Source organism: Hakea prostrata, chromosome 11, assembly GCF_041222555.1.
Source record: "Hakea prostrata isolate BN-2017 chromosome 11, UWA_Hpros_2, whole genome shotgun sequence".
Lineage (NCBI taxonomy): Eukaryota > Viridiplantae > Streptophyta > Magnoliopsida > Proteales > Proteaceae > Hakea > Hakea prostrata.
In genome coordinates this window covers 13065390-13075763 of record NC_142610.1, presented here as the reverse complement: position 1 = coordinate 13075763, position 10374 = coordinate 13065390, and the positions used below count along the sequence as shown (strand labels likewise).

The following is a 10374-nucleotide window of genomic DNA, read 5'->3' as shown; positions in this document are numbered from 1 at the left end:
AGTTGCATCTAGATGTTGATTGCCTTCCAACTACTCCTTAGTCCTTTGTGGAGGAGGACAAGCTGAGGAGAAGGTTTTATATATCGTGCTTCATTTCTTTTGTATATCTATTTTTCTATAATATAACATATTATTCTTGCCCAGCTTTTCTTTTGCCCTTCCCACATTTGGTTAGAGAGAGAGAGATTCTACACATAAAAACCAGAATCAAATTTGAAACGAAAGATGCAATTTCCATGGAGTAATTCAATCCACTTCAAAAAAAAAGAACTAAAATACAATCTTTATTTTTGGGTCGCCCTCTACTTTTTTTTGGGCTTTGTCTCTCTGATAACCCTTTATATATATGTATCAAATATTTCATATAAACCCTTACCCAAATTAAAAAAAGGAAAAAAAATAAAATAATATCAACCATAACTCAACGAACCATCCTAATGCTTAGGGTAAGCATGAATTGGCAAACGAGGCTTAGCATGTGCAAGCAATGGTTTGGCCAAGAAAAGATCAGTTTTTGACTCATTGAGATCAATCCCCGACTCACCAGATTTTAGGCCCCAGCTGAACCCTTGAAGAAGCCTAGCCAACAGCATAACAGTCATGGCTGACCCGAGCACGGCCCCCATGCACCCACGCCTCCCAGTACTAAATGAAATGAACCGTAAGTCCGATTCAACCAAATCAACCTCAACAGAAGGATCCTTCAAATGTCGTTCGGGCTTGAACTGAAGTGGGTCTTCCCAAACTTTAGGATTCCGGCCCAGCCCAATTCTACTTAACAAGACATGGCTTCCCTTAGGAATGAAATAACCGGCAACTGTCGTATCAGCATTGGAGACGTGTGGAAGATTAAAGGGGGCAATTGGGTGGAGCCGGAAAGCCTCCCTAGCACATGCCTTGACGTAATTGAGCTGAGGCATGTCGGACTCTTGAACTAACCTCTCCTTTCCAACAACCCTATCAATTTCTTCAGTAGCTTTTTGAAGCATCTCAGGCTTGTTGATCATCTCTGCCAAGGCCCATTCTACTGCGTTTGATGGATTGTCAACTGCTGCATAGATTAAATCCTGCAAAAAGTGGGATTATTAGTTTCTATTAATTGATGCAATCAATTTACTATAAATGGGAATGTTTCTGGCCCACTACTAAATTTTCAACCCATATGGTTTGTCTTGGGTTTGGGCCTGGATTAATTTGTTTGAACCCAGCTTTTAAGGCTGTTTTGGGGAAAGTCAACCAGAAAGCATGCAAAAAGGAGATCAAGAAGATCATAACTTGAAATGAATAAATGGTGCAGCTAAGATCTTACCGCAGCTTGAGCTTTGATCTCTTCTGTGGATAGCAATGGCTTCCCATTTGAGTCTTTCATTGAAACAAGGAGATCAAGAAGATCTTCGGGTTCCTTCTTCTTCCCATCTCTCCATAGTTGAATCCTCTCATCAATTATGGGGTCATGATACTTGTTAACAATCTTAATAGCTTCCTTCATTATCTTCTCATGGCCATTCAGATCAAGCTTCCTCAAACTAGGCATGTAATCTGAGACACAAAATGCGTAAAGGAGACAAAGCACAGTGAAGAGAGCTTCAACGTATTCTTCTTCTTCAGCACCAGGACCTCCATCTTTCTTTCCTTCCCCGAAGTATCTCTTGTTGAACATCATCTTTCTAATGACATTTCCACTGTATTGCCTAACTGCAACTCTCAAATCCACAACTGAATCACCAACACATTGGTTGTAAACATAGCGAACAAGATTATCAGCTTCTTCAGTTCTTTTCTCAAGAAGCCATTGAAGTCTCTTGGAATTTATAACCTCAGAAGCCACAACCTTTCTCATTTTCTTCCACTGATCACCCCATGGTGCAACAGCAATGGACAAGAACCCACGGCTTGAATACTCAGTTCCCATTGTAATGGGTCTTGAAGCAAAAGTAGAATCCTGCTTCTTCAAGAACTCTCTAGCGATTTCCGGGCAAGTAACCGGAATTACATGAACATCACCAAATCGAAAACATGCGATCTCGGTATTCTTCTCCTTCATGAACCCAAGAATCCACCGGAAAACCGGCCTCTTTCGGAACAATTCTGGAATGCAGCCAACTACAAGCCATGGAACAGGACCAGGAGGGAGTGTTGAAGCTAGCTTGGATTTCTTGTGCAACTCAGATCTAAACTGGGCAATGAAAAGAAGGGAGATTAAGATGACAAGTGCAGTAGTTGGGAGAGTGAAGCTAATTAGGGTTCCACCAAGGGTGGTGGAAACCCAATCTGGTGTATCAACACTCCATGGGAGAGTAAGAAATGGGGAAGAGATGTTAGAGGTGTTGTTCGCCATGACTGACATTTTGATGTTGAAGCTAAGATGGTTTTGCTGGAGGTGAGGGAGGAAATGCAGAGAAGCCCTTTATATATTGACTATTTGTCATGTGTTGAGATTTATTTATTTATTATTATTGGTCATGTGTTGAGATGTGAGGTACTTAACGCGGACTTCACGTGAGATAACATAACATGTGAAACACCCGAGTGTTTTGTATTTTAAAATAAAAAATGCTACAGTTCATATTAGGAAAGGTGGAACTCGGTGTTGATATGGTTCTGGTCATTGAGAAGCATGAAGTCCGTTTTCAAAATCTTATCTCTAATTTTGGATGGAGCACAGGAGTGTGCGGAGACGGACATTTAACGTCCGTCAATTTTGGAAGAGGAAACGAAAATGGGATCTTTGAGAATATGCTCAAAGGTTTGCAACAGAAGATCGAAAGCACAGACAAGAGTGAGTTTAAAGAGGATGAAATATGGACAAACAATCCTGACATTGCAGATATCCTACCATGACCTTCAAGAAAAAAAAAAGTGGACTCTTCGAGAACTGCCAATTATACTAGAGTTGACAACAGCGACAAAAAGGTCGGAATACAAACCTTTCACAAACTCAGTGCTCCAGATGTATTTTGAGGGGTATGCCAGAACGGCAGCAACCTTACAAGATGATTGTAAAAGAACTATTATCAATATTTGTAATTGTTTTATGACGTAATATTAATGCAATTTCCTTTTTCCTATAAAAATAAAAATAAAAATCAATATCTAGTTTTATGTTTTTTTTGTAAATTTTTTGAATTTTCAAGATTTGAACAAATATTTGGAGTTTTAGATAGAAAATATTCAATGTTACACGTCAAGAGTCCATTCAAATTCTTAAGTGCAAAAATGGTCTAATTTAGAGCATGATAAGTTAATTTTAGAGATGCAATTATGGACCAAATCTAAGAATATCTTAGAAATAAATAAGTTAATTTCCATCTAGGTCTGAGATTAATTAGAATTTTTATTTTATTTTACTTTATTGTAATTAAAAAATATATGAACCCAAAAGTAAGTCAAAGATTATGATATTTTATTTTTTCTATAGATTTGTTTAGAAGATTTTATTATTTCCCTGATTATTTATCTCTCTCTCCCTACTTCCTATTTCTTTTGCTTTACTATGTTTTTTTCTTTAATTAACTCACATTGCTTTTCTTAAAATATATTGTCTCTCTCTTTTCTCTCTAATCCTTCTCCATGTTTATATATTACCATATTTATTTTTTATTTTTCTGCGCTCATTCTCTCTCTCTCTCTATCTCTTTATTCCTTAGATTTTCCAACAAAATTAGATTTTTCTTTATTTATTTTTTTTCTTTTCCTATTTCACTATTATTTCCTCATTTGTAAATCATTCACCATTTCCTATAAATACCCCCTCTCCTCTTAGACTTATGACATTTTTTTTTCTCTTTAGCTTGTTTAGGTTTTCTCTAGTTCTTTGATTGCTTTTGGGGGGGGGGGGGGGGTTCTAGGTTTTTTAGATTCAATGTTTAGGTTTAATTTTTCTATGTAATGCAATGATTATTCAAGTTATTTAGTTTCTTTTATGCAAGTGTAATTTCTTTCTTTCAATCAATGCAATTTCAATTTCAAATTTCAAGTTTCAATTTTGAAGAGGATTTGTTTCGCTGTTAGGGTTGGTTGAGATTCGAATTGATTGTTCGAGTTTTGTATTTTTATTTTTTTATTTAAGATTCGAGGATGCAAGTGAGTAGCCTTCGTTAGTAATCTTCTTTCCCCCCTCCATTCCTGCTTCTGTGTACCTGTCTATATTCTTAATATAGAATTTAATTTTCAGTATTTATTTATTGTTTTCCTATCCCCTGGGTCCTTGATCGAAGATGCCTATAGGTCGTGCTTCTCTTTGGTTAAAGTTTTCTTTTTCTATTTATTGATTTGTTATTTACTTTATGCATTTTCTTTTTCTTTAATATTTGTTCCCCCGATCGGTGGACTGTAAGTTACGGCAAAGGGTCCACATTCAAAGTCATCTTAGTTATACTCCCATTCCCTCGATCCAGACCTGACACTAGAGGGGTATATGGTGTAATTTTTTTATTTTTTGAACTCGATAGTCCATCTAGAGGGGTATATGGTGTAATTTTGGATTGGAACTTGCTCTCCATCTTATTTCAAGCCTTTAAAGCACCATTATGGTGCTCTCAGATTTTTTTTTATTGGGGTGGGGGGTAGGCATAAATGGGAGTTCTGTTTTGGACCCACAGCTAAAGTTGTATTATATATACATACAAAACTCTCATACTTAATGTTGAAACTATTATGTTTTCTTTTTATACAAAACACATGTTCAAAGTTCATACATCAATCCAAAGAGTGCTTATGCACACTTGTCATAGCAAGGATCTACCAGAAAATATAAAAATATGGCAACTCTAGAAAGCAAATGACGAACAAAATGGCTCTGTCTCGGTGCACTCAAGTTGATATATCTAGACTCAATCAAGTTGGGCTGCTTTTTAAATTTGTTTGGGATTAAATCTCAAAGCAAGATCTCAATTTGAAATAGGAGGAGCATTTTTTTTTTATTTTTTTATTTCACCTACCTATCTTGTTTTGCTTTCATGAGAAGTAACATACCTTGTGAGATTTCATGAATTCTTGTTTTACGTTTGCGACTAAAGTTGTTGGAAAAATGACAACTCTTTAGGATGACATTATCGTTAACTCACCTTCAAATTATTTTGAAGACTTTTTTGGCACTTATGCTTAATATCTTTTGTGGATTAGATAGGCAGAGAAAAAATTGTTAACTCCATTACTTGAGTTACAAAATCATGCAATCTCTCCTCTTTTTTTTTTTTTTGTTTTGTGAACTATGTGCTATTAAGAGTTAGTCTAGTCTATGAAACTGATTACACATTAGTTTTACTAACATATATGGCATGCTTATTCATCGGGTTATGTTGTTGCAAACTTTCCACCATTGAAGTTAGACTTGTTGCAAACTTTCCACCATTGAAGCATCTAACTCTCTCTCTCTCTCTCTCTCTCTCTCTCTCTCTCTCTCTCTCTCTCTCTCTCCCCTCTCCCTCTCGTGTAGATAATTTTGAAAGAAATCAGAAGTGCGATGAGGCTAACAGGTCTAACATTTTGGAGGAACACCTTGAGATTATTGAGGCGAAGCTCCCTTGTTACCAAGATTTTGTTCGATTCACATTGTTTGTCGATCTTGGGAATCCATTATTATGGGTTTGGACCACCATTCAACATTTTCTGATATATGGCTTATGCTTCTAGAGAAGGAAGAGAATAACATGATTCGTAGCTTTTACGATTTATCTAGCAAAAAGGTTCTTGAGTTAAAGCTATCTGAAGCTCATGCAAAGCGTTGCGTTGGATCACCTAAAGGGTGGCTGGTGATGGTAGATGAAAGCTTATTGATTGACATGTTTAGTCCAATTACCAGAGTCCAATTTAAGCTTCCACATCAAACAACATTCCAAAATCAAGAGGATTATTTATCACAAGGTTGCACCACAGAAGAAATGCGTAATTTATTCTTAGAAAAAGTTATATTATCATCTAATCTTTCAAACTCCAGTTATATATCTGTGGCCATTTTTTCGGATTGGAACAAGTTAGCATATGCTAGAATTGGGGATGAAACATGGACAACCATACCATGTGAATTGACATTTTTTTTACTGATGTCATATACTGTAAGGAACAATTTTATGCCATAAATTATGAAGGTTTTCTTGTGTCTTGTGATATTGGTGTTCATCTGAAGACTACACTAATCACAACTACTCCCATGGAGAAACGTTATGGAAAGAGGTACTTAGTTGAATGTTCTGGTGAGTTATTACAGGTTTTAAGAGAAGTAGAGTATGCTCATCATGGTGAATTTCCTAGTTACAGAACGACACAATTCACTGTTTTCAGGTTGGAGTTGAGCAGCAAGTTGTGGGTTGAGATTAGATGTTTGGGCAAGTTTTCGTTGTTTTTAGGTTCGAATTCTTCTTTCTCATTTTGCTGTGACAAGTATCCAATAACTGGTGTTAAGAGGAGCTGTATTTATTTCACAGATGATAATTATTGGAAGTCAGGTTATGGGACTTCTGAGATTTCAGCTGGTAGTGACAAGGGAATCTTTTGCATAGAAGAAGGACATGTTGAGCCTCATTATCCTAGCAGTGGTTATCATCCATTCTCATTATTCATTTGGTTCACTCCAAATAGATGATTGAATAACCAGACATGGAAAAAAGTTAATTTCATTTGGTTCATGTCATCACTAGATGAGACCGCTTGAGGGGTGCATTGTGATAAACATTGCTGGCTCTGTGAAGGAGGCCGGGGAGGTTGGGCTACGATGCCATTAGTAGGCTTCATGAAGGGCATGTGGTCTTCGCCGTTGCTGGAGGTTCATTAGATTCTAATATTCTGGCATGTGAGATGAAGGGAATTAAATGTGGTCTTAAGGAAGCGTTGGCAAAGGGGTATCACAATGTGGAGGTGTGGACCGATTCACTAAATATGGTTCAAGTTATTCATGGTGCTTGGGGTACTCCCTAGCTTGTGGCAGACATCTTGGAGGATATTCTTGATTTGAAGATGAGTTTTGCAAACTGCACCAATGTTCATAATATGAGAGAGACGAATAGATGTGCAGATTTTTTGGTGAGTTTGGTCCCTGTGATTCAAGAGTTGCATCTAGATGCTGATTGCCTTCCAACTACTCTTTAAGTCTTTAGTCCTTTGTGGAGGAGAAGCGGAGGAGAATTTTTTATACATGGTGCTTCATTTCTTTTGTATATCTATTTTTCTATATTATATAATATAACATATTATTTTTGCCCAGCTTTTCTTTTGCCCTTCCCCACATCTGGTTAGAGAGAGAGAGAGAGAGAGAGAGATTCTACACATAAAGAATCAAATCTGGAACGAACCATGCAATTTCCATGGAGTAATTCAATCCACTTCAAAAGAAAAGAACTAAAATACAATTTCCATTTTTGGGTCGCCCTCTACTTTCTTTTTTTTTCTTCTTTTTTTGGGTTGTCTCTCTGATAACCCTTTATGTATGTATCAAATATTTCATATAAACCATTACCCAAAATAAGAAAAAGGGGAAAAAATTAGAGAAAAAAATCGTATCAACCATTACTCAACGAACCATCCTAATGCTTAGGGTAAGCATGAATTGGCAAACGAGGCTTAGCATGTGCAAGCAATGGTTTGGCCAAGAAAAGATCAGTTTTTGACTCATCGAGTTCGATCCTTGACTCACCAGATTTTAGGCCCCAGCTGAACCCTTGAAGAAGCCTAGCCAACAGCATAACGGTCATGGCTGACCCAAGCACGGCTCCCATGCACCCACGCCTCCCAGTACTAAATGAAATGAACCGTAAGTCCGATTCAACCAAATCAACCTCAACAGAAGGATCCTTCAAATGTCGTTCGGGCTTGAACTGAAGTGGGTCTTCCCAAACTTTAGGGTTCCGGCCCAGCCCAATTCTACTTAACAAGACATGGCTTCCCTTAGGAATGAAATAACCGGCAACTGTCGTATCAGCATTGGAGACATGTGGAAGATTGAAGGGAGCAATTGGGTGGAGCCGGAAAGCCTCTCTAGCACATGCCTTGACGTAATTGAGCTTAGGCATATCGGACTCTTGAACTAACCTCTCCTTTCCAACAACCCTATCAATTTCTTCAGTAGCTTTTTGAAGCATCTCAGGCTTGTTGATCATCTCTGCCAAGGCCCATTCTACTGCGTTTGATGGATTGTCAACTGCTGCATAGATTAAATCCTGCAAAAAGTGGGATTATTAGTTTCTATTAACTGATGCAATCAATTTACTATAAATGGGAATGTTTCTGGCCCACTACTAAATTTTCAACCCATATGGTTTGTCTTGGGTTTGGGCCTGGATTAATTTGTTTGAACCCAGCTTTTAAGGCTGTTTTGGGGAAAGTCAACCAGAAAGCATGCAAAAAGGAGATCAGGAAGATCATAACTTGAAATGAATAAATGGTGCAGCTAAGATCTTACCGCAGCTTGAGCTTTGATCTCTTCTGTGGATAGCAATGGCTTCCCATTTGAGTCTTTCATTGAAACAAGGAGATCAAGAAGATCTTCGGGTTCCTTCTTCTTCCCATCTCTCCATTGTTGAATCCTCTCATCAATTATGGGGTCATGATACTTGTTAACAATCTGAATAGCTTCCTTCATGATCTTCTCGTGTCCATTCAGATCAAGCTTCCTCAAACTAGGCATGTAATCTGAGACACAAAATGCGTAAAGGAGACAAAGCACAGTGAAGAGAGCTTCAACGTATTCTTCTTCTTCAGCACCAGGACCTCCATCTTTCTTTCCTTCCCCGAAGTATCTCTTGTTGAACATCATCTTTCTAATGACATTTCCACTGTATTGCCTAACTGCAACTCTCAAATCCACAACTGAATAACCAACACATTGGTTGTAAACATAGCGAACAAGATTATCAGCTTCTTCAGTTCTTTTCTCAAGAAGCCATTGAAGTCTCTTGGAATTTATAACCTCAGAAGCCACAACCTTTCTCATTTTCTTCCACTGATCACCCCATGGTGCAACAGCAATGGACAAGAACCCACGGCTTGAATACTCAGTTCCCATTGTAATGGGTCTTGAAGCGAAAGTAGAATCCTGCTTCTTCAAGAACTCTCTAGCGATTTCCGGGCAAGTAACCGGAATTACATGAACATCACCAAATCGAAAACATGCGATTTCGATATTCTTCTCCTTCATGAACCCAAGAATCCACCGGAAAACCGGCCTCTTTCGGAACAATTCTGGAATGCAGCCAACTACAAGCCATGGAACAGGACCAGGTGGGAGTGGTGAAGAAAGCTTGGATTTCTTGTGCAACTCAGATCTAAACTGGGCAATGAAAAGAAGGGAGATTAAGATGACAAGTGCAGTAGTTGGGTGAGTGAAGCTAATTAGGGTTCCACCAAGGGTGGTGGAAACCCAATCTGATGTAACAACACTCCATGGGAGAGTAAGAATAGGGGAAGAGATGTTAGAGGTGTTGTTCGCCATGACTGACTTTTAGATGTTGAAGCTCGAGAGATGGTTTTGCTGGTGGTGAGGGAGGAATTGCAGAGAAGCCCTTTAAATAGTGACTATTTGTCATGTGTTGAGATGTGAAGTACTAACGCGGACTTCACGTGAGATAACATAGTTGGGCCAACAATAAAATAAAATAAAATAAAATAACATAACATAACATAACATAACATAACATGTGAAACAGCCCAGTTTTTTGTATTTTAAAATAAAAAATGTTACAGTTCATATTAGGGAAGGTGGAGTTTTTTTTTTTTTAATTTTTTTTTATGCTTTTTTTTAATTCAGGAATTGAAATGCCATCCGCAAGGGTCGAACCCAATACCTTTCCACTGAGATGTACGGATCTTTACCACTCAACCAACCCTGCATTGGCAGGAAAGGTGGAGCTTGGCTGTTCATGGATTTTTATTTGCGGCCAGCAGCCGGCTACAAGCCACGTGTACAAATAAAAATCTAACGGTCGTTAATAAAAGTACGGGATGTAAGAGTAAATATAATTTTTTTATTTTACAAAATCTCAACTAATTTTTTGAAATTTACAAAAACAACTCTTTCGTGTTCACTCGACTGAGATACACTCGATTTAGGGCTTTTCGATCCTGCTTTTTTCTTCCTCCCTTCCTTTTCTCTGATTGATATATTCATTCATGTTTTCAGGTAGTTGAAGAAGCCGAAATCATCTGAGATTTGGATTGTGTTTAACCTGAGTTCTTGCTTCTTCCCATTTTAATTCCTTTATTAATCTTCCCGTGTTTTAGGGTTTTCGAACTATTTCGAATAAGAAATTCATCTCAATTTGTACTTAGGTTAGGGTTTTCCACCTGGAATGCTCTCTGCCCATTTATTCACGAATGAGCTGTGTTGGTTTAGGCTAGGATATCTAAATCACCCACATTTCAGTTTTTGCTTATCTATCAGAT

At 37.8% G+C, this 10374-nt stretch overlaps 2 protein-coding genes and 1 pseudogene across 2 annotated transcripts; 1 reads left to right on the top strand and 2 right to left on the bottom strand.

Moving 5' to 3' along the window:
• Positions 1 to 312: 312 nt before the first annotated feature.
• LOC149000163 (phenylalanine N-monooxygenase-like) lies at positions 313 to 2374 on the bottom strand. The gene is made up of 2 exons (XM_089140132.1): positions 1310 to 2374; positions 313 to 1067 (listed from the first exon to the last, which is right to left on the bottom strand). The coding sequence occupies exons 1-2, from the start codon at positions 2345 to 2347 to the stop codon at positions 435 to 437; spliced, it is 1671 nt and encodes a 556-aa protein (XP_088996258.1). The 5' UTR covers positions 2348 to 2374; the 3' UTR covers positions 313 to 434.
• A 179-nt stretch (positions 2375 to 2553) lies between these two features.
• Positions 2554 to 6583, top strand: LOC149000162 (putative F-box protein At5g55150; annotated as a pseudogene).
• Positions 6584 to 7366: 783 nt separating this feature from the next.
• LOC149000161 (phenylalanine N-monooxygenase-like) lies at positions 7367 to 9454 on the bottom strand. Its single transcript, XM_089140185.1, has 2 exons — positions 8396 to 9454; positions 7367 to 8153 (listed from the first exon to the last, which is right to left on the bottom strand). Exons 1-2 carry the CDS (start codon positions 9422 to 9424, stop codon positions 7521 to 7523), a joined length of 1662 nt encoding a protein of 553 aa, XP_088996311.1. The 5' UTR covers positions 9425 to 9454; the 3' UTR covers positions 7367 to 7520.
• Between the last annotated feature and the right edge of the window lie 920 nt (positions 9455 to 10374).

Excerpts from the sequence above, each read along its gene's own strand:
- LOC149000161 (XM_089140185.1), bottom strand. The coding sequence starts at position 9,424 with ATGGCGAACAACACCTCTAACATCTCTTCCCCTATTCTTACTCTCCCA. Across the intron at positions 8,154-8,395 it reads AGATCAAAGCTCAAGCTGCG|GATTTAATCTATGCAGCAGT; the intron begins GTAAGATCTTAG and ends CACTTTTTGCAG.
- LOC149000163 (XM_089140132.1), bottom strand. The coding sequence starts at position 2,347 with ATGTCAGTCATGGCGAACAACACCTCTAACATCTCTTCCCCATTTCTT. Across the intron at positions 1,068-1,309 it reads AGATCAAAGCTCAAGCTGCG|GATTTAATCTATGCAGCAGT; the intron begins GTAAGATCTTAG and ends CACTTTTTGCAG.